Source organism: Penicillium odoratum, assembly GCF_028828045.1.
Source record: "Penicillium odoratum strain IBT 22623 chromosome Unknown utg000008l_segment0_segment0, whole genome shotgun sequence".
Taxonomy (NCBI): Eukaryota; Fungi; Ascomycota; class Eurotiomycetes; order Eurotiales; family Aspergillaceae; genus Penicillium; species Penicillium odoratum.
This window is the reverse complement of record NW_026643150.1, coordinates 4,185,456-4,211,523: the sequence shown is the minus strand read 5'-3', so window position 1 is coordinate 4,211,523 and position 26,068 is coordinate 4,185,456. Positions and strand designations below refer to the sequence as shown.

Genomic DNA, 26,068 nt, shown 5'->3' with positions numbered 1-26,068 from the left:
CTTATTGCTAATGATAATCTTATTCTGGAGCGGATCTATGTACTCTTATACCTTTGATTTCTTTTTTCCTTTTTTTTTTCAACTTATCATGTGCAGGTCTGTGGAGGGAAAAGCCCCGTGTCCGATTCTATTCTATTCCATAATTTAATTCATTGTATAACTGGATAAAATCCTTTTAACCGCCTTTTAACCGGAATACTGGTGGGGCCCCGGACTCTGTTACGCCGCCCTCATTTAGCCTGTCCGGACGAAGGGTGTCTTTTCAAGTTTAAATACAAATCCAGTCCGCTGTTCCGGTTCTTTTCTATTGTATCCGCAATTCGGTGTGTGGCAGACTGAAAAACACTGCAGGAAGCTAGAACTAAACCCTTCCCCCCCAGATTTCTCCCAATCCTCAAAATGACTACCCCCACCATTAAGCTGAGCAGTGGCTTTGAAATGCCCCTCGTGGGCTTCGGTCTGTGGAAGGTGAACAATGATACCTGCGCAGACCAAGTCTATAACGCCATCAAGGCGGGCTACCGTCTCTTCGATGGCGCCTGCGGTAATTACCCCCGGAACGCAATCCCTCCAATCACAAAGCTAACTCCATCCCAAAGACTACGGCAACGAAGTCGAGTGTGGCGAAGGTATCACCCGCGCTATCAAAGATGGCCTCGTCAAGCGCGAGGACCTCTTCATCGTCTCCAAGCTCTGGAACAGCTTCCACGATGGCGACAAGGTCGAGCCTATCTGCCGCAAGCAGCTCGCCGACTGGAACATCGACTACTTCGACCTGTACATCGTGCACTTCCCCATTGCCCTGAAATACCTCGACCCCTCCGTCCGCTACCCTCCCAGCTGGACCACCGCCGACGGCAAGGTTGAGCTGAGCACAGCCTCCATCCAGGAAACCTGGACCGCAATGGAGTCTCTCAGTGACAAGAAGCTCGCTCGCAGTATCGGTGTTAGCAACTTCAGCGCCCAGCTGCTGATGGATCTGCTGCGCTATGCCCGCATTCGCCCTGCTACCCTGCAGATCGAGCACCACCCCTATCTTACTCAGACCCGGTTGGTGGACTATGCGCAGAAGCAGGGTCTTGCTGTGACTGCTTACTCGTCGTTCGGACCACTCAGCTTCCTGGAGTTGAACCTGAAGGATGCGCACGGCACCAAGCCGCTGTTTGAGCATGTAATATTAAGAGTATTGCGGATAAGCATGGACGTACTCCGGCGCAGGTCTTGTTGCGCTGGGCTACACAGAGGAAGATTGCTGTTATTCCTAAGAGTAACAGCCCTACTCGCTTGGCGCAGAACTTGGCTGTGAATGACTTTGACTTGGAGGCGAGTGAGATTGAGGCCATCAGTGCTTTGGACAAGGGTCTGCGCTTTAACGACCCCGTTGCTGTGAGTGTCTCTGTCTCTGACGTTTCTTGCTGGATGGGTGCTAACATATTTGATAGTACGGTCTGGATATCCCTATCTTCTAAGAGATTATGCTCGTCCATGAGAATGATTGAGTAGCCGGGACCCTGGCTTTCGTGATGCTATTTATGAAGAATAATGAAACAGATTTGACGAGCAAATTGAGTATTCAGAATTCAGTAGGACTAGTTCTCTCGAGGATACTATTCGTAGATTTCAAGCTAAAGGCGATCGCCATCTACCATACAAATGTCACGCGGAAAACATTACGAGATTAATCCTTTCAGAATCTACTCAGAATCAATCTTCTCAATCATTCTCAAGATCATGCATGAAATCGTTGAAGTTGATAGTTTTCCGGTATAAGTATCAACGCCAAGAGCGGACCGCAACTCACATCTCACATCTCCGCACTCCCGACACATTTTCTCCAACACCCAAAATGAAACCCCCACCTTCCCTATGGCGTCTCCCTACACAAGTCCACATCCAAATGATCCCTAGTCCGCGGAAACTAGCCGATACCCGACAGATCCTATCCGCGCTCCAGAAATTCGGCGAAGTGACCACATTCCGCAATCTCAAGGTGATTGATTCCGCGACAACGCGCAACCCAGAAACCTCCACTAACCTCACTACAGTATGATATATCCAATGATTCACCAAACAAACATCGTCCTATACTGGCGATCTTTGACTCTGCCGATGCTGCTCAACGCGCAATTGCTTCCTCGCCCATGACAATAACGCTCGACACTCCAACACAACCAACCCCAATCTCAATCTCAACCTCAACCTCAACCTCAACCTCAACCTCAACTTCCAAACCCAAATCCGACTCTGACTCTAACTCCTCCTCATCCTCCTCCGAACCTACAAAAGAATACAAAACCCACGACCCGATATTCAATGGTATCGCTCCGGGAACAATAAAATGCATAATCGAACCTTCAAGCCACAACCATGAAAGCGCGTTGTGGCGCAACCCGTATCACGGCATGTTTATCGTGAACGAGAATGACCCGATCTACAAAGACATGAACGATGCGCGGACTGGGACTCCGCTCAAGGTTCTAGGAGATTTGTTGGCGAGTAAGAAGGAGAGAAATGCTATGACTGATGCGCAGAGGAAGCAGGCGAATAGACGAATCTTTAAGAGGCAGAGTCTAACAGATGAATGGAGAGCGGGGCAACCTAGTCGGAATATACCTGTGTCTCGTATAAAGGAGCTTCATGAAGTTTGAGAGCATGGTCATGCAACTGTGATTGCAGCTACTTTTGTCTTCAGGAGTTTTATACATGATTCCTGCGAGTACATAAGGACAAAAATTTTATATTAGCTGATAGTAATTTGAGACCTCCAAGTAAGACGTGTATATGGTGCTTGATATCCGTTAATTACTCTACAAAGGCGCATTACATGAAATCCATTTCAAAGTTTGGTATTAGGCTCCTCTGCTCTACTCGAGCTGATCATGAGACAGAATCGTCAGTCAGATAGCCATTGCAGTGGGCTCAGACCCGCACATAGGCTGAGGAAGAATGTTAGTGTTGGAACAGCCTAGAAGAAGAGGGAAACATACTAGCATCAATTTGGGAAACCTGCGGCAATGCCAACCGCACCTTATTGCGGTACACAGCAGGCCCGTTCAATTGCAAAGGATTGCCCTCAAAGTAGACAGTCTGCAACTTCTCCTTATCCTTCAGTTCACGCTCGACCTCGTCAAAGCTAGCAAGCTTGTTATTAGATCCCCACAGCTCTTCGAGATTTTTCAATGTCGACAGGTGCTCCAGGTGTGAGACTTCGTTGTTGGAGAAGTCCAAGATACGCAAGGTAGTGTTTGACTCAAGGCCGGAAAGGTCGGTGATGGCGTTGTGGGAAAGGTAGATCTCTTCGAGATTAGGGAGGGCAGAGAGGCCAGTAATGCTTGTGAGACGGTTGGATTGGATGGAGATAATGCGAAGGTTGGAGAGAGTATCCAGGTTTTTCATCTCGGTAATCTTGTTCTTTCCTAGCCAGAGTTCTTCCAGCGCAGTAAGAGTCTCGAGGTTTTCGATTTCCTATATCAATCAGAACTTGCTTCACTCCGTCGTGCAGTCCCAAAGATAAGATACTCACCCGAATCCGGTTTGCGCCCAGCTCCAAATTCCGCAGGACAGTCAAGCCCTCTAAACCTTCAATCCGCGAGATCTTATTCTGCACGAAATACAATTCGGTGAGCTTAACAAGATGTGAGATATTCTTGATATGCTTAAGCTTGTTGAAGCTGAAATCCAAGCTAGTCAGGTTATGGAACTCATCCAGACCCTTGAGATGGGAGATAAGGTTGTCATAAAGATCAAGCTCGGTCAAGGTAGCGGCGACATTGGAAGGAAACTCGACGCGGGATATTTGATTTTGGCGCATGCATAGTCTCTGTTCACGTATTAGCCAACTGTTACGAGACTCGGCGGATTTGCAGCCCATGCGGATAGTGATCGCGGAGGCGTATTATACTCGTATGGGACTGGAACATAGATCGATAAGGAGAGCGAAAGTACCTGGAGCTTGTTGAACCGTTCCAAATGCAGCGCGGCGATCGACGATATGCGACAGTGGACAAGATCGATATCCTAGCAGAGGAGCGCGTTAGCATAGTTTCCACGAGCTTTCAGCTTAGGAGATCATACCTCGACATCCACGTCCTCTCCTTCCAATAGATCTGTACCTTATTAGCCCACCAGCTCCACGCCATCCCAAACCCGATCCCGTACCTTCGTCCGCATCAATCTCGTCCACTGGTGGGGCTTCAGGGTCGGAGTAATCCGAGTCCTCCAACGCCTCCGGATTTGTTATAACAGCTTTCGGCTCCATGCGTAATTTTCCGTCCCAGCCTTCTTGGTTCTTCATGATAGGAGTGTGTAAGATGGATAGAGGCGGCAGGCGGTGGAAGTGGGATTGCGATATGATTGCGGGGAGCTTTTTTTTAAATCTCGTGAGTCAGACTCGTGAGGAGGAAGGCTGTGCCCTAAATAGAATAGAATAGTCACCAGGCTATGAAAGTTAATTTAATCGAGAGCAAATGATGAAATTGCGATGATTGGGAGTTCCAAAGCTGGTTCTTGTTGCTGACATCATCCAGTTGTCGCGACTCCAAAGGAAATCGCGTCTTGATAAGAGCTTCATGCCTTGCCGTTCTTTTTTAACTACACAACCGTTGCTAGCCGTGTTCCTTGGAGGACATTACAAAAGAAAAATAGTATCAAATGCACCAAGCTGTATGTATTCCTGTGAAATGTGTCGAAAATGTATGTACTAGAACGCCGCAGCTGACAGATAGTCGTACATTGCATGCGGGGAATTAATACAGCAATGAAACTCAAGCTCGACATGCCGTGGCAGGATCAAAGAACGTATTAACGGCCGGGTGCCATTCAAGTGTATGTGGCTTCAGAATGATCTGGTTCAACTTCACCCGTGGTGATGGCTGGACCCAGTCAACAGGATAGCGAGGCGCAAAAGCAATAGACGACGCATAGGGGGAAAGCGGTAACATAACCAACAGACGCCAGCAGAATGCATCGGAGAATGCGGACTAGTGATATGACGACAAGGGGAGATTGGGGGATCAAAATCGGGGCATAACAGGGAATAATCGACAGGGCTAGGAAACAAGGCTCGCTCGGAGCAAGGGCAAGTAAGGACACAATGCCGAAGGAAAGGAAGCCAAACAAATAAGTTAGATGCCGGGGTTATGAAGGGCTATCGGAACAAGAGAAACGACAAATGTATCAGATGGGCCATGGCCCGGTAGGGAACCAGTTCCCATCTAGGTCCATGGTCGCGTTGAGAAGTGAAGCGGCAATGTAATAGGACAGGGAACTAAGATAATGCGAAGTAATATGGAAATGCTGGAAGGTAAGAGCTTTTCTCGCGACCAAAAACGAAAACAAAAGGAAAGACGCGCTCAAAGGGGAATCTCGGGCGTTAGAAAGATCTCCGGACAAGACATTCACAGAGTGATGTCCAGGACCATGCTGACATCTTGGACTTGAGCTCCAGCAAGATCCTCGAGAACAGGAATAAGGTCAAGCAGTTCGTTGTCGTGTGCGTCAGAGAACCAGCTGCTGATGGGTATCGCGTGTTGAGGGTGGAAAATGTACGAAGTAGGAGAGTTATCGATGATGATTGTTTCGCGGAGGTCACGACCAACTTGAGAGAGATCCTGTGATTCGTTAGTTGCGTGCGTTCGGACGTTGGGAAGTTTGACTCGATGGGGAAACAAACCTTCACGTAATTCCCTTGATGATTATAACAACTCTCTCGGAACAACCGATGATGGATCACATTATGGATATCAAGCTGATCTAGCAACGGATCACCGTACTGCACACTCAATTAGCGATTATCTCAAGTCTCTGAAATTATCAACTCACCTTGGAAACCGATGCAGTGAACACAACCACCTCATACAACTCACCAACCCGCTTCATGAACTGATCCACACCGGGTCGTTTGATGACATAGATGTTGTGGTATTGACCTTCGATCTCGACAGGAATGGTGAAATCGGCACGCTCGAGGACCTGGAGCGAGTAAGATGAGCTGGGATCAAATGAGGCTGGAGTGGGTATCTTACCTTAAAACTGCTGTGGACTAATGTTTCATCAAGATCCAGCACAAGACATTTCCGTCCTTGCAGGTTTGGCGCAAGCGGCGGGAGTAACCACTGCTGGTCCTCTCTTTCAGGCGCCGAGGGCACTTCTGGCACCGGTGGGGGCGGAGGAGGAGGTAATGCGATGGTTGACTGAGGAGCTTGGTGAACAACATCCTCTTGGTGCGAAGAATCTTCGACTTCACCATGGGACGGTTCTCTAGTGGTGGGCTTAACTGAGGGTTCTTCTGTTGTCTGGTCCTCCTCGGGAGAAGAGGTATCTGCCTTCGGTTCGGGGACGGCACCGTTGGTCAAAGCAGGTCCGTGGGATGGGTGAACATCATCAGATTCGTTGACGGTTTCTTCAGGCTGACTGATTCCAGTGGAAGTTCCTTCACCCGGCGCATTAAGTGGAAGCTGGGCGGTAGGTTCTTCTGGTTTCGGCTGGTCGCTGACGGTCAAATTCGCTTTTTCGTTGTCAAAAAACGGATCTCTTGATTCGGCGGTGCTTGAGTCCCCGGTGCGAGCTTCTGCCTTGTCGGGGGTCGGTAATCGGTTGGAAGCAGGCGCTTGCTTGGTCGACTTCTTTGCAGGAACCGCATCATCATCGCCATCCACGCCAGGTGAGGAACAGCAGCTCAGGAACGACAAGAACTTGCTCTTCTTCTGAGACCGCGGAGGGCCATTCAATTCCGGGGTGGTTGGGGTGGCTGACTCTGGGGATTTTTCCACATTTGCCACACCCTGCGCCTGTCGCGACCGTCTGCTGCTTGCGCGACTACGATCCCTATGCACCTTCAGGATGCTGACCTTGGAGCCCCGGCGAGCAGGGGCTTCCTGCGCCGTTTCCTCGGCCTTTTCCGACGCCTGTTTATCTGCCTTTGAGGACCGGCGCGACGGAATTGGGATCAACAGACTACGCTTCTTCGGCGCGTCAGCCCCTTCAGCCTCTGGGTTGGAGGCAGATGCGACCGATGAGGAGACTTGCTGAGAGGACTGCTGGACTTCAGCGGCATCGGAGGCCTTCTGATCGGGGGTCGATTCTGGACCTATAGAAGCAATACATCAGCGACCGCGGGATTTCGAACAAAAGGCGCATTTCAGCGATTCTATGCCATAACTAACCAGAGGCCTCCACATTCTCCGAGGGATCCATGGGCGCCGTGCCCGCAGACTCGGGAGCTTGAGGAGAGGGATCTTGCCCCGTGCTCGCTCCACGCATCGGGGGTTAGCTTTCGGTGTGAGGGTCAACGAGACCCAAAGAGCAGAAAAGGGGGAAAGACGAGTCTTATCACGGATCGAGGGCTTGAAGCTCCTCCAACAGTACAGAGAGCGCGGCAACTAGAAAGATGTCAACACGCCTCCTGGATCAGCAAGCGCCCGGGGCCCTTTGCTGGGGGGGAAAGGAAGCTCAGGTTCGCACGTACCGCCTTTGGCCCCCAAGTCTAACCAACCACGTTCGGGGACTGCGCCAAGACTGACGGATCCCCAGCCCACAGAATATGGGCAAAATGAGGATTGAGTTGGTGAGGATGACTTGAGAAAGGGTCCAAGATTCCGGGATTTTCGTGACGAAAAGGGGGACTAATCAATCGTCAAATTTGGGTGAGAATCGAGGAAAGAGGAGTCGATGTCACGTGAGAGGACTCGGAGATTCAAGTTGTTTTTTTTCCACTTCACACACTACTGAAGCCCTCGGCGGCTACAACTCCAATTTCACTTAGTTGGGTTTAGTGCTATTGTGGACCCCCCTCTTCTCTTTCATGGGTTGTCCACTTGACTAGCACAGCTGGCTCCAGTGCAGGGCCTGGACCAAATCAGGGAATTGCACTCATGGTGATCCGCTTCCCAGGGCAATCAAAATGAAAGTGATCCAGTGAATGGCCACACCCCCTTTTTGGGTATTGCAACTTAATCCAATCCGGGGGAGGAAGCTACTGGCTTGTAAATTATTATTGGTGGAAATCGAAGGGGCAAGAACCAATGAGCCTGAGTGTGCTTGAGGAAACAAGATGTGATAGCAAGTACATATCAGCAGGAACAAAAATAGATTAACCAATACCTTGTGCAGATATACTTCTTTATACTTAATACTCACCTAACACAAGATAGTAATTTCCCTAAATTCCGGTAGTCCCGAAGTACCTCCGGTTGGAGCTTTCCCCATGTGCTCCCCACAAGGTTTTGTTCTACTGCATGTAACGCAACCCGTGAAGAGCCGGCGCTAGAGAATTTACCACGTTCTGGGCAAAAGCAATGTTTCCTTTGAGCAGTAAAAGGCGTAGAAATATTATGTTCGGAGTGTGTTAATAATTATACTACTCTTCCATCCATCCTTTTCTCCCTCCATCCTTTCAAGTGAAATGAAGAATCAAGGTAAACACAATTCCATTTCTGGGGTTCTCACTTCGACCTTTTTCATTTCCACTTCCTTATCGCACGTGACTTATCTTATCGCATCCTCTATTTATGATTCCTCACAGCTACATCTTGACTACTGCCACGTCCAGCTTTCTAAAGGTGATCTAAATTCAAGATTACACATGTGATTTTATCTTGAAAACTACTGATTGATCATCTTACAAACTGGGGCTCCATAGCCCCACTATTCTTTGTCTAACGCTGTTACAAGATGGACAGTGCGGATGATATCGATGATAATTTGGTGGTGATTCCGGTCGACCCAATACTAAGCGATGGAATGAAAGAAACATGGCCAACGTCTGAATCACCATTCAAATACGCTTTGGCAGATGATAGCAAATGGAAATCTTTGCTTGCGCGGATGTGGATTGAAGAGACTGGGGCTCTAGAGGAAGGTAAGCCACATCTATACGTGTTTCTTAGCTTTGAGCCCCCTGTACTCCATGTCAATCTACTGCATTTTAGCCATTATTTATCACCAACCCCTTTCTTGATGAAGGTCTGCTTCGTCACTAAGCTCGACTCGTGTTCCATAACACCTGTGCCATTCACTGACTTGTCTATCTTAGGTGTTGAGTACACGCTCGAATCATTGCCCGAAGGCTATTCGCTTCAAAATCGACCTCGAGCAGGCGATCCCACATTGGTCAGTCGCTATCCGCTCGTATGTGGGTAGCCTTTGTTGACTCTATCACAGCGGGATACCTTCCTGTTTGGACATCCAAGCGGTTTCTACTTTCAGTCTCGGCTGAGCTTCTTCCCACATTTCTACTGGCTGATGAGTGGAAGAAAAAGTCCTTGTGTATGTCACAATTGCACAAGGAAGCAAAAAGGTCCAAACAAGCAAACCGGTCGTCGAGTTGCCACTGGTCCTCGAAAGCGTAAGTTCAAACACTGTCGCCCAACCATATTTGATTCTAACACTCTTCAGGCCGTACCAAGGCTGAAATGGAAGCTGACCGGGCCCGAGAAGCGGCAGAAGCACAGACAAAAGGGAAGGGAAGGGGAAGGGGGAAAGCAAAGGAGATCACAGCCCAAGCTAGCAAAAGCACAGCCACGGGTATCAAGACTACCAGAAGTGCGGCGAAAGCCACAGTGGAAAATACTGGTGGAAATAAGGATGAACCAACGCCACCAAGCGATCTCTACGATATTTTCGACGACGAAGGACCTGATTACTGGAAAATCAAGATCGCAATGCTGAAGAAGAGTGGTTCGCTCGAGATGGGGATAAATCACCCCCTCAACATGGACTGGGTGTCGACACATGAATGGCTGTCTGAATATTTCGTCCGATTGAATCTTCAGGCCTCATTCATCCCACGTCGGGGAGAGACTGTTCTCTGGACTCACGATCTCGAGGGCCCGCTTAAGTGGAACCCTGAAGTTAAATGTTACATGGCTCGCAAAGACAACAAATGGATCACCCCGCAATGGCGTGCCGGTATCATTACTCAAACCCCAGAGGAAGCCACGAGCTTTCTTGACATCATCAAAGCGACCAAAAAAACGAGCATATCCGTAAGCTATTGGGGATTTCGAGTCGAGACTCTCCCGGATCCTCTCAGCGATGACAAGTCATTGTCGCTGCAGTACAGGTATCTCCCATTGCAATGCATCAAACCCTTCAGTTCTTACGAGAAATTCCTGTATGGGGTCCCACGCGAGAGCCTTCATCCTTCAATGGAGTTCGCCATGACTACAATGGCCTCGTGGAGTCTTCTCTCACACACGCGCTTCACGGGGAATTGGCCCAACGCTCGGATCGACAGCCGAGGCATCTTCATCGGGCCCGAACTTCTCGCTATCAAAGATGCCGCGCGCCTGAAGCCTTTCGGAATGCGACAGGAACAGATGGAGAATAGCGGCGCTGTTCTGCACAGCGAATACGACCCCGTTGATGTGATTGTCATTGACGAGATTTGGCTTAATCTTGAAGATTGCCACGATGACCCCAAAGATCCTCTTCTGGCTACCAAATGCCTCCCGCTCATTGCAGGAAAAGTTTACACCCGCGATCCCAACCGTCTAAGCCGCGATATCCCCTTCGACAAGGACCCTCTGCAGAAGATGACCTTTGACGAGACCTCCGCCGCATTCCGCCAGGTTGGAATGAGCAATTACGGCGACTGGTACCGTGTTGCCGGAGGACGCACTTGCATCGTTTCCCCTCCGATGATCCTGGGCCGGTGCTACGAGCCCGAGGCCACACTTCTGCACTTCGGTAGCAAGCGTCTTGACTATGATCTCCACGGAACTTTAAACGGACGTCGTTACTCTAGTGAAGTGGACGTTCGCATTCCCGCGGAAGGCGGTTGGTTCTGGGGTGATAACCGAGCTGAGACTCTCGGCCTCGCCAGAGTAAATGGCGTTGACGTCGGCGATGCAGCTGAACAACGCTCAGACCCGGAGCGCTGGCAAGCTATTCTGCGTATCCTGCATCTGCCATACTCCGACGCGGATATCATAAAGGCGGGTTTGCCCAGAGGAGTTGGTCGACCTTCTGCAAGGAGAAAGTCTGAGCTTATCAAGACAAGCAAGCTTGTCAGTACCGGGCTGGGTTTTCAGTCACGTTCTGGCTCAAGTGAAGCAGTGGAAGAGGTCATGGATGAGGATATGATGGATTTGGACAGTGAGACGGAGCTCACGGCGCAAGAACTGACTGCGCCGGTCCTGTTCCGTGGTGGTACCGAAGAGACCGAAGGAGGAGACTTTGATCCTCGCAAGGGCTGAGCTTAAAGGTCAGGAACATGAAGATCAATATTCTTATCGATATGGTGACCAGGTGGAGGAATTTCCAAAGAGTAGCGGAGCGAGATATCTGGCTGCGTACTAGGACGCAACGTTAGGTTAGGACATGATTCACGACCCCGATGTACACTAATAATCCAATGAAGCGAGCGAGGTCACGAAGACCGTTTTGAATATGTGGCAGATGTCACTAATATCTACAGTAGTCTCGGGAGTATTCTCGACCATACCGCTCAACATTGAGCATAGGACATTTCAGAGACGGATCATGGGACCAGGAGGTCGAAAGGTAAGAGGGATTTCATAGCTGATTGGTAGTGCGCCCTACGAGTTCCCGCGCGCCGATGGGAAGCGTTCTTTAATGGAGGCTGACGGGGAGTACCTCCAGACGTCCGACACGTCATCCGTGCACAGATGGACCAGACCAGGACATGGCCGTTGCATTGGATCCATTTTTGCGTGACCTTGCTCTTGCGCGGTGTCGCGGTGTGTCGCGGTGTGTCGAGGATCGGAGGGTCCTTCACCAAGGCTCGACCAATACGTAGGTGGCTAACGGCTGATTGGAACAGAGAGAAAAGCCACAACTTCTCTATTCCGTGAAAAATCATCATGCCAGGCTATAATTTTCAGGCGAGACTCCTAGATATTCATCGCCTAGTTGGTACTAGTTGGTGCCTTGCCACTATCAGAATATGGTTAGCATATCAAAATATCCCTCTCTGATAGGGCAAGGTCCAGCAGTTCCACTCCACCGTCGAAGCCCAAATTAATGAGATCAAACGCGGATTGGACCAGTATATCGGCAAAGCCAGGTTCCTGGAGGCGCGGGGGGAGTGGGAAGGGGCGGAGTTGCCAGCACATGGTTGCAAAACAACCGTTTGGCCAAACCTAAGGACCTGCAGCAACCAGAAGCCCAATCGGGGTGTAGAACTCTTTTCGGGCCTCCCTCATCCAAAGCTGTGATAGGACAAGAGCCGCATTGGAAATAGCCTAGTCCACCCAGCAGATAGTATAAACCTCAACTTCTCTCTCTCGGATTTGTGTTTTTATTTCCCAGCTGTACTCGAGACCATATAATTTCAGTCATTTTCTTTTCCACTTGCCTAATATGGACTTTTCCGGCCCTTCATACGATTTCTCTGTCGACGACTTGAGCCAGTTGATTGAATGGAACGGGACCTTCTACCACACCGCTGGTCCTTCAATCCAAGATGCACCTGGCCCTCAGCCATCAATGTCCCAGTCTATGAGAACAGCAGAAGTATCTCATCATGTTCTATGGGACTCGTCTATTCAAACTCCGTACGATTTTCTAACTCCTACATCTGCTGTCTGCCACATCCACAATGGTTCTACGGGGACTTCTTCATCTGATGCTCGTCATGGTCTAAGTCGGAGTAACTTGGCCTCGTCGCACTCTGCTGTTCAATTCCCAACACCCGACATTGACCCGCGCGCCACCTATACCACGAATGAGCCGTCGAATACCCACGATCGTCGAAACGATACCAAGTGAGTCGTTGGGACGACTTCATCTATGAACCTAGGCGCCTCTGATATATGGATCTATATCTGACTGCATTTCCAGGGAGACCACCAATCATTTGAAATGCAAATGGGAGAACTGCCTGAAGCCCCCATTCCGATCGAAGGGAAGTTTAATGCGACACATCGACACTCAGCACATAGCTCCGCTTTCATTCAAGTGTTCGGCATGTAACAGGTCCTACAACCGGAAGGACAACCTGAAGGATCATCAGCGTCGCGCTCACTAGGTTTGGGTTTGAGTTTGAGTCTGTATTATCTCGGTAGATATATATGTGTGAATCAACATTGTTAGATGGTCATTTCGCCTTTGACAGGTAAACTGTCAATCTGTGCCAACAAATCCTCAATACTATAAATGACACTAAAGAGACATCAAGAGTAGTGCATCCTCCCTATCCTGACCGTTAATAAGCGTACTTTGTGGACGTGTTACACATAATGCGGTGATTAGCAAAACAATTATGACCTGTTAGAAGAAATAAATCAACCATTGCTACATTAGCACCACTTCTACTTGACCTCACAGCACCCAATTTCTCCTTCATTCCCGTTCACTTCCACGTCGTTGCTATTTTTGAAAAGCAGGAGCTTTCCTCCACCCATTACGCGCCATCTCTCGATGGGTCCCCTTGCTAGTGATAGATTCCAAAAACGCAACGCGAAAGTCCGCCTCTTTCGAAGATTGCACAATCGCCATTGATTCCCCAGCCGGCGATTCCTGCGAGATTGACGCAGTATATGTTTCCTGATCCTTTTTGATGGTGGAGCTCGGTGGTACAGCCAAGTCCTGATAGAGGAGAATAGCGGGAAAACTAGCTGCTTGCTGCAAGGGCATCTTCGAAGCGAGGTCCCAGGTAGTGATACTAAATACGTTAAAATTGTGACTAGGTCTCATATCCCGAACTTACCCTGTGATGTTGTGCTCGGCATCTATGAGGATATTCTCCGCTACAAGTTCGCTGTGATCGATTGCCCAGGATGTATCATCGACTTCGGGTAGAAGGACAGTCGGTAGGAGGCTCAGTTGATCGGAGACATCTTGCTCTGTGAGCTCTGGAAGCGTTCCGTCACGGATTCGGATAATCTTGTTTTGGATTACCCCTGCATAGTGTTCCGTCGCGGTAGTAGCTCCTTCGTAGAGTCAGCAAGTGGACCTAGCAAAGCTTGGATTGCATGTGCATACTCTTCTCCTGTGAACATTCGATCAATGCTGCTTGTATTTTGGCGAGTTGTTGAAGTATCTTATCCCGAATAGGCCGTGCTGGAGTGTCGTCAGACCATGCGAGCTGATTGCCTGGTAACCAGGTCACAGCAATAAAAGGACGTCTGATAGGATTTTCGAATGTGAAATCGTAGCCCTTGAGCTTCGGAGCCCATTGGAATCCCTGTTCCTCGAGCTCGGTGAGCGTACTCACTTCAGCCTCAAGGAGGTGAATTCTGAGTTCTAGTGAGTCTTCAGATATATTTGGTACGCGGATGGCCCAGCTCTCGTCTCCAAAATCTACTTTGAAGATTTTGCATCTGAGGTCTTCAAAGGAATTGCTTAAGACAGGAACTTCTCCATCGGGTCGAAGTTGAGCGGCGGCGAGGGGAATGCCTTCGTCGTGAAGTTGCCTTTCCATATTTCGCATGTGATCTGTTTACTTTCAGGTTGTCGAACAGCTAGTGTTGAATATCGCAGAGTTGAGTTTCTCGATGGCAAGATGCGGAGGATGCTGATTCCAATACGAAAGGTGCGGGGTGAGGCTAATATGTCATCAGGTGAGGGGTTGCAGGGATTATTTGTTACAGTATTACACATTCTTCCGTGAAGCTCTATGCAAAAGACTGAGATGAGATGGTAATAATACCGCTAGTGGCTCTTGATTGCATGGTGGCTCCTATCTCACAGAGAATGAGTATACTCAGAAGCAAGCACCTGGGTGAGATAATGAGACCATTCAGCAACATGAAATGAGTCAAGCAACTGTCGCACATTCGGTAAAAAACATTGACGGCTAGGATTTATTCCACAACAGTCAAAATCTGACAGGCTTGGACTTGACAGGCTTGGACTTGACAGGCTTGGACTTGACAGGCTTGGACTTGACAGGCTTGGATTGACATGCTTGGAAAAGTACGCCTTCGCCATCCTGGAAAGATAGTCTCCAATGGGCGCTTCAAGTGGTCGTTTGAGTTCATCAAAGATCTTATCCCCTTCCTCCAGTGTAAGTTCAAAACCTCGATTTTCCGAACAACATGCACAGTCTATCGTGCAGTGTCCAATACCTCTTTGTGTCTGGGCTGTGAAGTGACGCTTTCCACAACATCCACAGCTCCGACTGCAGCACCCTTCTCTTAGTTTACAATCATCAATAAGCTCTGATTGAAGATATTACGAAGGGTCTTCTCTGACTTCATTGTATGCCTGCCTGAGAGGACAAGAATAAGTTGCAGGGAGATCTTATTCATGAAAATAGAGCGTCGACTTTTGAAACAGAATGCCCTTGTTGATCTTTTCTAATTCCTGTTCCCATTGTTGTACCTTTGATTTATCCTCCTGGGCGAAGACCACGAAGGTCTTGATTCTTTGTTGAATTGCATCACGACGTTGAACAGGCCGTCGAAGAGTCATTTCGGCGACAAGGACTTTCGAGAATAATTGATAGCGATAGCGATCATTTCTCCAACTGAGATGCCATCCCGCTAGTAGGTAGATAGGCTCAAAAGTGTCAGGCATTCTATGGATGTGATAACTCGCCACTCGATGCCAGTAGCAAATTAGTAGTAGAAACATCAGACTTACTTGTGTAAAGTTGAATAAGATTTTATGGTTGCCCGTTGGCCTTGACGAAGCGAAGCCCAAAGTAGCAATCGTCGTCACCGACTTAAAGCCTGGAAAGTTTACATACATGACCAGAACTAACTTGAACTAATGCATCTATGACCAAATTCAACTTATCTAATAATTCTTCTGCACAACCGCCCTCGCAAACTCCGCAAAACTCAAACCCGCCTCAACTTCTTCCCCCAAATTCGGCTGCGTAAACACCGCCAACGTATTCCTCGCAATCCGTCCCTCTGCACACTTCGCCCCCTTCACAAAATGTGGCACAGCTCGGAACTTCCCCCTCGTAATCAACTGAAGTGCCTCCCCAGTCTGGAACGCGAGACAATCCTTAGGAATATTAACTTTAACCACCTCACCCTCCCGGGAGCGAATATACAATCCCGCAGCCGGATCGGGAGAATTGGAAAGTTCAGCCAGAGACGACGGGTCGAGCGTCGGGGGAGTAGCAGCTTCATCGAGGAACATGGCAGATGTAAGACCCGTTAGACAACCGTGATCGATATGGGTAGCGCACCAATCATCGTCACTTTTGTCTTCCTCCTCAAAAGCAGACTGGTTTTCAGCGGGGAAATAGTGCAAGAGTCGAGCTTTGGTGGTGAGGCTTGTCTCCACGACACGCTGTAAATAGCCCGGTTTGTAATCGTCGATATTAGCCTCGGCGTATTGATCACAAGCACGTGCTACCAGTCCCGCGGTCTTGATGATCAATGAGCAGAGATTCTCGATGTTGGATCTGAATGTTGGGAGACATTCTGGTGAAGGCCAGATGTTGGGAGCTGTGTATTGTGGCAGATCGGGGAAACCGTCCGCTGGGGCGCTGTCTAGGCTTGGATCTTGGTAGAATGCGCAGTTGACGTAATATGAACCCTTGAGTGTGTCGAAGTGACCTGATTTGAGGGTTTCCTTACCACAGGACCAGCCTACTAGGTATTTGGATTCGGGGCTTTCGAGCGATTCTGGGGTTGTCAGTATGATTCTGATACTGGGCTGGAAGGTTTTGGCGCGCACCTAGTTCCTTAGGTGGAAGAGCTGCTAGGCAGGATGCGCTTGAAAGGACTTGTTTGCGTAGCTGGACAAAGTTCTCGGGCAGGTCTTTCACGATGATGATTCCAAGAGAGGATGGACCGAAGGCTTCAGTAAGGGTGTCGAACGAGATGGCGCCTGGTCAATTAGTATGTATGCGTATCTACATATGTTCCGAATTCTCACCATTCTCAAGGTCTTTTAGGCTTACGGTAACCGCTTGGGCTATGCGTGCCTGGTTAGCAGCCATGTTGTAAAGTAGCAAAAGGTGACAAGTTTTTCCCCGCTTCGATCATTAGGTTATGGAACCGATAAGGCTAGTGACGGCTTGATAAAGCGGGAGCTCTACATCGGACTTAAGTCCGTTTTTCCAGATGTAGATGTTGATACATGAATTAAATCTATCGTACAATGGGACATAGTAATGATATGCCATGCTAGAGCTATGCATCATTTCCAGGCCGTCTCGTAACAGTCCTCAAGTTTCCAAAGGCCAACACATCGCTAATACGCTTCGCACCCGTGAATAGCATCACCAGGCGATCAATACCACATCCCCATCCTCCCGTCGCTGGGAGCCCCCACTCCAAAGCCTCGAGGTAACTCTCATCAATCTCACCAGTCTCACCAACAGCATGGCTGAAGCGCAACTGGTCCTCGAACTTGCGCCGCTGTTCAAAGGGCGAGTTCTCCTCTTCATATGTATTGACCAGCTCCTTGCCCTGAATGAAAAGTTCACCGCGCGCTGCGACGCATTGGCCGTTTATAGGGTGGGTGAATGATTTCGAGAGTGGGGAGAGACATTCAGGAGGATTGATGATGAAGGTTGGGTCTATGCATTGGGGCTCAACGTAGATGCTGCAGAGTTCGTCGAGGAGACGGGGGAGGGTTGCGTTTTCGGGGAGAGGGAGGGAAAGGTTCTGGAAGATAGTGCGGATTTGGTCGAGGGCATCGGGGGAGTCAAGGTTGGGGAGTTTCTGGTTGATGGCGTCTTCGATGCCAGTGATGAAGTCGATGCGCTTGAATGGCGCGGTGAAATTGATCTGAGCAGGTTGGAGGGTGGTTTTGAGAGTTTGAATGTGGGTGGCCATGCCGGACAGGAGCTCTTCGGTGATGCGCATTAGGTCTTCTAGGTTGGCGTAGGCGTGGTAAAATTCGCAGGTTGTGAATTCGGGGTTATGGGTTTTGTCAATTCCTGGTTCTGTCAGTTTCTGCCTTGCTCGATATCATGGCTGAACATACCTTCGTTGCGGAACGACGGGCCGATCTCGAATACTCGGTCAAACCCACCCACGACGAGCCGCTTCAGCCATAATTCTGGGGCAATGCGCAGAGATAGCTGGCGCTCTGGGAACTCCGTGCCAGAGGTGATGAATGGACGAGCAATAGCACCACCTGCCACAGACCCAATGATAGGTGTGCTGACTTCCATAAAGGAACGATCCACGAAGAATTGACGCAGATACTGGGTCAGAACTGATCTTGTTCGAATGATATCCGCTGCCGCTGGATCCGCCAGGAATTGGACATGGCGGGGATAAGGCGAGGTTTCATGTGAGCTATCATGAACCGGAACATCGTGCAGACAGGGCGCAAGCAGCTGAGGCAGCTGGGTCGCATTGACAGTAAGCTCGCCACGGCCAGTGCGATGCGGGTTGCCAGTCACAGCTGAAAGCAGTTAGTGGGAAGTTCTATATCCAGGCTAGGAGACATACTGAATGCATCACCACGACGGAGCAGTCGATACAATCTTTTAAACTCGGTAGGTTCGATGCCCTCGAGCTGACGTTTGTTGCACATAACTTGAACTTTGTGGCCATCTTGGACGATATCGAAGAAAATCAATTTGCTTCCTGCGAGTCTGTAGGTACGTATTCTACCTAATCTAATCTAAGTACAAGGACAATTGAAAGGCCTAAGCCAAGAACCACAGGCGCAACCTACCAGAGAGGACGACCGTGTCTTCTACAGAATCATTGTTGGCTAACCCGTCGTACCGTGAGCGGAACTCCTTGCAGCTGATCGTGCGGTTGTCCGTCACAAGCCGGGGATATGGGTCTGCACAGGCAGATTTTATTTCCTGTATCCGTTCCTGAAAAGCCTTTTCGGGAGATGAGGCAGAGCTACCATTCCGAAAAGGCTGTGTTAGTTGGGCCCGGATGAGGGGCTGAATTCGTGATTTTTGGAGGCGACCTGCACTTGAAGGGAGTCAGTTATAAATCCCATGACAATTGAATGCGAGAAACAAAGAGGAATAATAGTAAATCAGTTATTTGTCCGTGCGTTCATATACTCGTAAGAGCATCAACTGCAGCGGTTCTGAAGCAGAAGGGTACATATCATCATAAAAAAGGTAGGAAGGAAAAAGGAAATCAAGAGTGATTCTTATCTTACCTGAAGCGTAGTCCCTCCAAGGACCGAGCCCATGGACGAATTGATTGCATTATGAACAGTGAATTGTTCACATTGCGTGGTTGGAGGAAAGAAAGAAAGAAGAAAAAAAAAAGTGCGAAGAAACGGGAAAAGTGGAAAAACTCGGGCGGACAAAGGTGGCCCAAGCTTCCCAACTCGACAACTTCTGGTCCGTAATCGACCCTGACAACCAACCATCATCTAATTTATCCAGGTATGCACATACAATACTCTTGATCTAGACTTCCCATACTAATTGATTACGCTTTTCTCAGCCCAATATCTACCCATCACATTCACAATGTCTTTCCTTTTCGGCGGCCAGCCCAAGATGACCTCGGAGATGAAGCTCGCTCAGGCCGAGACCGAAGTCGAGATGATCTCAGACATGTTCAACCGGTAGGAATCGTCTTCCGTGCTTTACCAAAGACTAGCGCTGATAAAAAGTCATTTTTAGTTTGAGCGAGTCCTGCACCAAGAAGTGTGTCCCCATCGACTACCGCGAGGGTGACCTCAACAAGGGCGAGTCCGTCTGCCTCGACCGCTGTGTCTCCAAGTTCTTCGACGTCAACATCAAGGTTAGCGAGAAGATGCAGGGTGATGCCGCTCAGAAGCAGCAGGCATTCGGCATGTAAAGTGTCGACAACTTTACAACTTGACGCGCTGGAAGAGGAACTAGAGAACAAATGGTACCCTCCCCTCTGAGAACCGATCATCTAGAGAAGACCGGCTACCGAAACAAGTACCGCTCGCTCATCGGAGGTCGATTTGCTTTGTTTCGTGATGGGACACGTTTATATCATCACATTTGGATATGGCGAGGAACGCCGATCTATCTATGTACAATAGTAAAAATGGAAAAACAGGAGAATTTCCAAAAGGAAAAGCAGATTATCATACACGCATGGTCGCATGAGAGAGTATTAAGAGCCTGAATGGCCGAATGATCCTGTCAAGCCAAGGGACTGTCGAACCCACGTCATCCAGGAGATGCTGTGCTTTTCCTCGCCCTGGAGTAAGGCTTTGACGCGGGTCTCCACATTGACAATATGTCGCTCAAAGTCAGTCAGTCCTTCCTCCATGTCGTCGACCTTGGATTCGAGAACATGGAGCTCGTAGTCTAGTTTGGCTCCAAGTAGTTCAACGCGCTTGACACTGTCATTAAGGTAGGAACTTTCGTCGGTCAAAAGATCACTGGATCGGTCTCGTAGCCGTCGATAATCATCAACCCGCTCCAGATAGACCGAATTTAGTTCTTCGTGTTGATCATAGAGTTTTGTGTTGAGCCCATCCACAGTATCCACTTGACGCTCTACCCAAGGAGCCGTATGCTCGCCCAACTCCAATATCCGAGAGCTGAAGATGCGAGCATCCGATGCCAGGATGTCTTCTTGAGCGATTGCTTCTTCCAAGGTAGCCGAAGAACCGACTCTTGGCTGGTCAACCAGCGGTTTGGATGCATGGACCACTTCTTCGACGTTACTAAAAGAAAGATGTCTCGGACATCTCTCGTCACAGCGCTGGGGGCCGATTTCATTGCTTCGAAGCTCTTCACAACTTTGAGCTCGCCGTAGAGACATCAAGGCTAGATTTGGCCGTGTGTCGTCTCGGTCTCCCCCATCACTTGAGGCGGCGGTAGACCGTGTTACCATGCGCTCTAGATCCGATTCTTCTTCCACCCCTGGAAGGGGCGTTGGAATTGGAATATGATCGTGCTGCTGTATCTGGGATTCTAATTCTGTATCTGGCGGTACAGTCTCAACATGAATTTCGGGGAGTTTGACATCGGACAATGACTCCGCTGTTGCGGAAGGTTGAATCTGGTCATCCTCTGGTCGAGATTCCAACTCTCCGTCAACTTTGGAATCGGATGTAAGACCAGTGGCGGTCCTAGGTTTGGTAATCGAGGGGTCAGTATCGCTGTCTATAGATGGACGATACGCGATATCATGCATCAACTCTGGACCATCACGAGATTGTTTGTGGTGATGTGATCGCAAGCCAGGCAGGCCCACTGCATCTTTAAAACGGCCCAGGCCAGCCCGAGCATCCGACACCCTTTCACTAACACCTTTCCTTCGGTGATCTTTTTCTTCGCCGACTGACACTTCAGGAGACTTCCATTGTCGATCAAGGGCGGAGGTAACTCGTTCGGCATGCAAATCCTCTGAAGAGTGCTTCTTCCGACTCGTCCATACATAGCCACCCTGATCATCTGTGGTAAACAGAATGTCTGACGTCGGGGCACGCGTGAACGAATGATCATGACCACTTTTGCGGGCTTTTCCCAGCCATAGCCACTTCGCCCTTGACCCGTAGCAGCACTGGATAAAAGTATCGATATCGAGGGTTTCAATGTCGGCAATTCCACCCTTTTCGCGCCCGCGGACCATTCCCATGACCATCTCTCCACCTTGACCACTGAGCTCAGCCATGGTTGATTTGACAGCATCAGTCCACCCTTCCGCATTGGCGGCCTTGGCCGTAGCACGATGTAATCGCTCCAAGGTCTGCCGATCTAGCCTCCTGGTTCGACTCAGCTTCTGAGATTTTTGGAACCCACTAATACCCCGTTTGAGGTTTTCAATATCAAAGGCATCCTTCCCAACAGGAGCTCCATAGGTGTGCAGTCGATTCCGTGCGCCAAGGAGCGTTCCCAGGAGTGCAGATACCGTAGTTGGTCCCAGTACACCATCACTGGGTTCAATATTATACAGTTCTGAACCAATATCTGCCCACCAGTCGCTGATCGCTGCTTCAGTTACATCGCACAAGAGACCATCCACGTATTCCGGCTTTAACTTATCAAATACCATCAAGGCAATCTGGCACTGCTTCACAACCTCGATTACAGCATAATAAAGAGGAACCCGCTCATTCGTTCGGTAAAGCTGATGAAACTTTGCTTCCGTGGCCGGTAAAGGAGCCTGAAGCTTGAGGCCCGCGCGCCCGGCGCAACCCAAGCGCTTCATGTTCTCGTTGACAATAAAATCCTCTCTGTGTTTCTTAATGTCGCCTTGTGGAACCGGAATGACTGTGAGAGCCGACGGGAAAGTTCCTAAGTCTGTAACCATGACTGTCCCGAGTGGAGTCTCCTTCTGCCGAGCATGGTACTGCTTGACAGCGTCAAAGTACATCCGCAACCGAGGCGACCATGTGGTTTCATCTGTTGGCACGCTGAGTACCCCGACAATAACGGTATGCGATGGGTCTCCAGTATAGGTCGAAATAACAAAGGTCGGGTGCACGCGAGAGCAAGCCCATTGTTCAACAATATAGATTTCGTAACCCTGCAGGGTCGAGCGGCGATGGAGAACATCGGTGGAGGGGTCTTCTTCTAGGTATCGTAGGGCGACGGGGTCAGTGAATACTAGTCTCTGGTGACCCTGGCGCACTACTTGATCATGGCCGGTCGTGGGGGAGGCGGGGCTTCCTCTGAAGCCCTGGCCTTCGGAGGCCTTAGCGGAGTCTCGACGGTCTGGCGCCGACGCACCGGCTGTGTTGGTCGACATGATCGCTGTTGGTCAGTAAGAGACGCAGGCTCTCGAGGAGAAAGCCCAAGAGAACAGAGAGTGAAGATGATGGAGAAGACCATTGATCCACGCCAGCTCAGGCGCCACGCCTCGGCCCAGGAGGCGCCGCCGAATGTTTGGATTTGAGTGGTTAAGAAAATGCCAAGAGACTGGAGGGTGTGGACATCCCTTAAGACAATTTCTAATCAAGAAAAAGAGGGCAAGAATAAGAAAAGGAGGAAACTGTTATTTAGCAAATTGTAGCTTCAAATTCCCTGCAGAATCAGCGACGTCACTGAGTGGGCGGTGAAGATCAGCATCAGGCATCCACCGAACTAGGAATTTTAACTCAAGGGACCAGCGGCAGATGAGCCCTTACACCTGCAAGGAAACAAGCCAATGCGGACGCGACTGCGCATCCAGGGGTATGTGGGACTATCTGTGAGGATAATTCAAGTCTGATCTACAATTTATAAACAATAACGTAAAAAGGCAGGGAAGGATCTCTTCTCTGCAGACCACCAACATGGGTAGCAAGCAGTGAAAAGAAGACCAGCAGTATTCATAACCAGACGTTGCAGAAGTGCGAACAGTCCAGGCAACACTCAAAAGAGGCTGCGAATAAAAAGACTCGATGGACAGACCAAGGAGGTTGAGGTATCTTGTTGTTTTTCAAAAATTCCCTTCCGATCCTAAAGCGGACCAGAAGGAGAGGTCAATTTGGTAGTTTTCAACTAGCAAAAACACGATCTCGGATGTCTCCTCACTGATGCGTGTAAAACCCGTGCACTAGGATGAAGAAGAAAAGAAAAAGAAAGGGAAAGATTAACGGAAGTGAGAGGTATTTATACCCGTTGGTGAGTTACGCTAGTGTAAGCGAGAGTGGGTCCTAAATCTATTAGGTGAATTTGATTGGTCGATATAAGTGGATGGATCTCCCCATGACTCATCCCTTGCGGTGCCCAAATAGGAAAGAACTAGTCCGATTTAATGCTTACTCCCATCATTTACCAACACTTCTAAGCCCAACGCTATCGGTCTATGGTGTAACTGACTGTCCACGGCATTTAGGACAGAGCTGAATTTGAAATCCTACAGCCTTTCATAGTCCCTTCAATCACCCACGAGCATAATCTTACTGTAGACAACGTCAGTTGACCCTTCACCATGGTCACGTGGCTATGGCGTAGGGCGATCACCCGGAAATGATCCAACATCTCCAACGTCCCACTCCCGAGGTTGCTTCTCAACTGGTTATTGCTCTACTTCCCTCAACCTGCACAAGATAGACCCATGCCAGAATACCCCGACATTTGAGGCGCTGAAACTGTGTGAGATAGCTTCTCCGATCTCAGCTTGCCTATGGCCTCCGCTGGGCTCGGGCGGTAATCTCACTCACCTCCGCATTGAGATACCCGCACACCAAACATCATGGATCTTGTGCAGAAGGAACACGATAAGCTGCTCAAGAGGCTCAAGGCTTCTCAGGGCCTCAAAAATGTGGAATCCACGATCGAGTTACTACAGTCGGCCCGAGACACTATAGCTTCTGGTTTGTTCCGCTGCCCGCATGCCCAAGTAGAATCCATGAGTCCAGGGCACATGCTCGCTGCTAATGAGCTAACATCGTTTGCTCCTCTGTAGACCCAAATCAAGCCGCCATCACCCTGGCTAAACTCCAGAATCCTGTCAAGGCATCCTTTGACTCCATCAATGACGTTTTGAAGGAAACCCACAGCGGCTTGAACAAGTATACCAAGTCTCTTGACAAGGTAATGCAAACTCAGATATCAATATCAGTCCCACTTTCTAATCCATCACTTTCGTTCAGCTTTTCAAAGATCGACCTCTTCCAAACACTGAACACGACGCCCTCTCTCAACAAGAGAACCTAATCAACCGTGCGATTGCAATGCATCTCCTCCGTGAGGGACAGTTTTCAGTTGCAGCGACTTTTCTAGCTGAGATCGCAGAACAAAAGGCCATGGATAACCCGGAGAATCGGGAGACTCGTGACTCTACCCTCTCCCCTAAACCTGCTCCCAGTCTACTTGATGTCGATGAGGTCCCCTCCAGCGAAATCAGGAAGCAGTTCGCTTCCATGTACTACATTCTCCACGAGATGAAAGAGAAGAAGAACCTCCTTCCCGCCATTGAATGGTCTCGAGAGAATCGCGAAGCCCTCGAGGCCCGGGGCAGCAATCTAGAGTTTGAGTTGTCTCGCCTACAATTTGTGTGGCTTTTCCACGGCGAGTCGCATGGGCAAAGCACCCGAGACTGGCAAGCAGCTATCCAGTATGCCCGACGGGAATTCCAAGCATTCGTGCCCCGTTACCTGCGCGAGGTCCAACAGCTTATGGGAGCTATGGCCTTCTGTCCAAACCTTCCGGGATCGCCGTACTCGACCATCTTCAACAATACATCTGCATGGGACGATGTGGCCCAGTTCTTCACTCGCGAATTCTGCTCACTATTGGGCTTGTCGGCTGACTCTCCGCTCTATGTGGCCGCCACCGCTGGTGCGATTGCACTCCCCACGCTTCTGAAGTTACAGACCATCATGAAGGCCAAGCGCACCGAGTGGACTAGTGAGAACGAGCTTCCAGTATGCGCCCTCTTCTTATTTTATGGCTATACCTTTGTACTAATCTCTCTCTAGGTCGAAATTTCGTTGCCACCCTCTTATCTCTTCCATTCCATCTTCGTCTGCCCTGTTTCGAAGGAGCAGGCAACTGACGAGAACCCCCCAATGATGATGCCATGCGGGCATGTCATCGCTGAAGAGTCGCTACGCCGACTCAGCAAGGGCAACAGATTCAAGTGCCCATACTGCCCCAACGAGAGCCATCCCAAGGATGCGCGCAAGATATTCCTGTAACCGGTGTTTGTTTTCTATGTTTGCGATCTAATCGGCGCAGGGTGTTTAGGAATCTTCGGATAGGTCACTAGCGGGTCGGACTCGGCGTTAGATCGGGAATAACCTGCTTTTCTTTTTTTCATGTTCCAAATCGTAGCTGTTGACTCAACCACGCCCTGTGCGATGAGTAGTAGGTATCACCAGTCCATAAATTTATCATCAACATCAGCAATTTCCAACAACACTCCTCACGGTTCCACCTTTCTTACAAAGCCACTCAAGCCAAATGCCTCGGAATAGGGGAACAGCATTCGACAAGTCTAATTTCACTAGTTTGCCAGTCCCCACCTTCATCCCTCAAACAGCCTCCTTATTGGTCCTCATCATCCCGTGACCACGCGCCCATTTGGCGACTCCCCACTCCCCCTTTACGCGTTTGAACCCCGTCATGACGCGTCGGAACGTCCTGAAAGCTCCTATTTGGGTAATATTGACCCTGTCAAACCCGTATTTCAGTCACGACTCCCCGTCAAGATCCTGTCATGTACATGCGTGACCAAGTGCAGGGGAATTACCCGGGTAAAGCATTTGGGTATAAATACAGCCTGTAGCCCCTGATTCAAATTCTGAATTTGAATCGACTTTCGTTCTTGACCTATCTTCCTTGACAGCT

General features: G+C 49.4%; 12 protein-coding genes across 12 annotated transcripts; 6 read left to right on the top strand and 6 right to left on the bottom strand.

The window, feature by feature from the left end:
* Positions 1 to 399: 399 nt before the first annotated feature.
* On the top strand, positions 400 to 1,469 carry N7520_011814 (uncharacterized protein; the record flags this gene model as incomplete). Its single annotated transcript, XM_057145747.1, is given in 4 exon segments — positions 400 to 544; positions 600 to 1,171; positions 1,183 to 1,386; positions 1,443 to 1,469. The coding sequence occupies 4 exon segments, from the start codon at positions 400 to 402 to the stop codon at positions 1,467 to 1,469; spliced, it is 948 nt and encodes a 315-aa protein (XP_056991501.1).
* A 377-nt stretch (positions 1,470 to 1,846) lies between these two features.
* On the top strand, positions 1,847 to 2,648 carry N7520_011813 (uncharacterized protein; the record flags this gene model as incomplete). Its single annotated transcript, XM_057145746.1, has 2 exons — positions 1,847 to 1,990; positions 2,046 to 2,648. 2 exons carry the CDS (start codon positions 1,847 to 1,849, stop codon positions 2,646 to 2,648), a joined length of 747 nt encoding a protein of 248 aa, XP_056991500.1.
* A 271-nt stretch (positions 2,649 to 2,919) lies between these two features.
* N7520_011812 (putative protein phosphatase PP1 regulatory subunit Sds22) lies at positions 2,920 to 4,294 on the bottom strand (the record flags this gene model as incomplete). Its single annotated transcript, XM_057145745.1, has 6 exons — positions 2,920 to 2,936; positions 2,988 to 3,465; positions 3,524 to 3,820; positions 3,946 to 4,017; positions 4,075 to 4,106; positions 4,159 to 4,294. The coding sequence occupies 6 exons, from the start codon at positions 4,292 to 4,294 to the stop codon at positions 2,920 to 2,922; spliced, it is 1,032 nt and encodes a 343-aa protein (XP_056991499.1).
* A 1,102-nt stretch (positions 4,295 to 5,396) lies between these two features.
* On the bottom strand, positions 5,397 to 7,260 carry psrA (putative general stress response phosphoprotein phosphatase Psr1/2; the record flags this gene model as incomplete). The annotated part of the gene is made up of 5 exons (XM_057145744.1): positions 5,397 to 5,609; positions 5,672 to 5,770; positions 5,821 to 5,970; positions 6,024 to 7,087; positions 7,164 to 7,260. The coding sequence occupies 5 exons, from the start codon at positions 7,258 to 7,260 to the stop codon at positions 5,397 to 5,399; spliced, it is 1,623 nt and encodes a 540-aa protein (XP_056991498.1).
* A 1,410-nt stretch (positions 7,261 to 8,670) lies between these two features.
* Positions 8,671 to 11,195, top strand: N7520_011810 (uncharacterized protein; the record flags this gene model as incomplete). The annotated part of the gene is made up of 2 exons (XM_057145743.1): positions 8,671 to 8,857; positions 9,394 to 11,195. The coding sequence occupies 2 exons, from the start codon at positions 8,671 to 8,673 to the stop codon at positions 11,193 to 11,195; spliced, it is 1,989 nt and encodes a 662-aa protein (XP_056991497.1).
* A 1,126-nt stretch (positions 11,196 to 12,321) lies between these two features.
* Positions 12,322 to 12,988, top strand: N7520_011809 (uncharacterized protein; the record flags this gene model as incomplete). The annotated part of the gene is made up of 2 exons (XM_057145742.1): positions 12,322 to 12,725; positions 12,802 to 12,988. 2 exons carry the CDS (start codon positions 12,322 to 12,324, stop codon positions 12,986 to 12,988), a joined length of 591 nt encoding a protein of 196 aa, XP_056991496.1.
* Positions 12,989 to 13,329: 341 nt separating this feature from the next.
* N7520_011808 (uncharacterized protein) lies at positions 13,330 to 14,383 on the bottom strand (the record flags this gene model as incomplete). The annotated part of the gene is made up of 3 exons (XM_057145741.1): positions 13,330 to 13,624; positions 13,670 to 13,892; positions 13,945 to 14,383. 3 exons carry the CDS (start codon positions 14,381 to 14,383, stop codon positions 13,330 to 13,332), a joined length of 957 nt encoding a protein of 318 aa, XP_056991495.1.
* Positions 14,384 to 15,702: 1,319 nt separating this feature from the next.
* N7520_011807 (uncharacterized protein) lies at positions 15,703 to 16,864 on the bottom strand (the record flags this gene model as incomplete). Its single annotated transcript, XM_057145740.1, has 3 exons — positions 15,703 to 16,547; positions 16,600 to 16,752; positions 16,801 to 16,864. 3 exons carry the CDS (start codon positions 16,862 to 16,864, stop codon positions 15,703 to 15,705), a joined length of 1,062 nt encoding a protein of 353 aa, XP_056991494.1.
* Positions 16,865 to 17,057: 193 nt separating this feature from the next.
* On the bottom strand, positions 17,058 to 19,041 carry N7520_011806 (uncharacterized protein; the record flags this gene model as incomplete). Its single annotated transcript, XM_057145739.1, has 5 exons — positions 17,058 to 17,809; positions 17,857 to 18,282; positions 18,330 to 18,494; positions 18,559 to 18,781; positions 19,009 to 19,041. The coding sequence occupies 5 exons, from the start codon at positions 19,039 to 19,041 to the stop codon at positions 17,058 to 17,060; spliced, it is 1,599 nt and encodes a 532-aa protein (XP_056991493.1).
* Positions 19,042 to 19,327: 286 nt separating this feature from the next.
* Positions 19,328 to 19,701, top strand: N7520_011805 (Tim10/DDP family zinc finger protein; the record flags this gene model as incomplete). Its single annotated transcript, XM_057145738.1, has 2 exons — positions 19,328 to 19,425; positions 19,484 to 19,701. 2 exons carry the CDS (start codon positions 19,328 to 19,330, stop codon positions 19,659 to 19,661), a joined length of 276 nt encoding a protein of 91 aa, XP_056991492.1. The 3' UTR covers positions 19,662 to 19,701.
* Positions 19,702 to 19,949: 248 nt separating this feature from the next.
* Positions 19,950 to 22,538, bottom strand: N7520_011804 (putative Sin3 complex subunit (Stb2); the record flags this gene model as incomplete). Its single annotated transcript, XM_057145737.1, has 1 exon — positions 19,950 to 22,538. The coding sequence occupies one exon, from the start codon at positions 22,536 to 22,538 to the stop codon at positions 19,950 to 19,952; it is 2,589 nt and encodes an 862-aa protein (XP_056991491.1).
* Positions 22,539 to 23,951: 1,413 nt separating this feature from the next.
* N7520_011803 (ubiquitin-protein ligase RMD5) lies at positions 23,952 to 25,416 on the top strand (the record flags this gene model as incomplete). Its single annotated transcript, XM_057145736.1, has 4 exons — positions 23,952 to 24,090; positions 24,183 to 24,310; positions 24,370 to 25,143; positions 25,198 to 25,416. Coding segments are annotated over 4 exons (1,260 nt in total), but the record flags the coding sequence as incomplete, so codon positions are not given.
* Between the last annotated feature and the right edge of the window lie 652 nt (positions 25,417 to 26,068).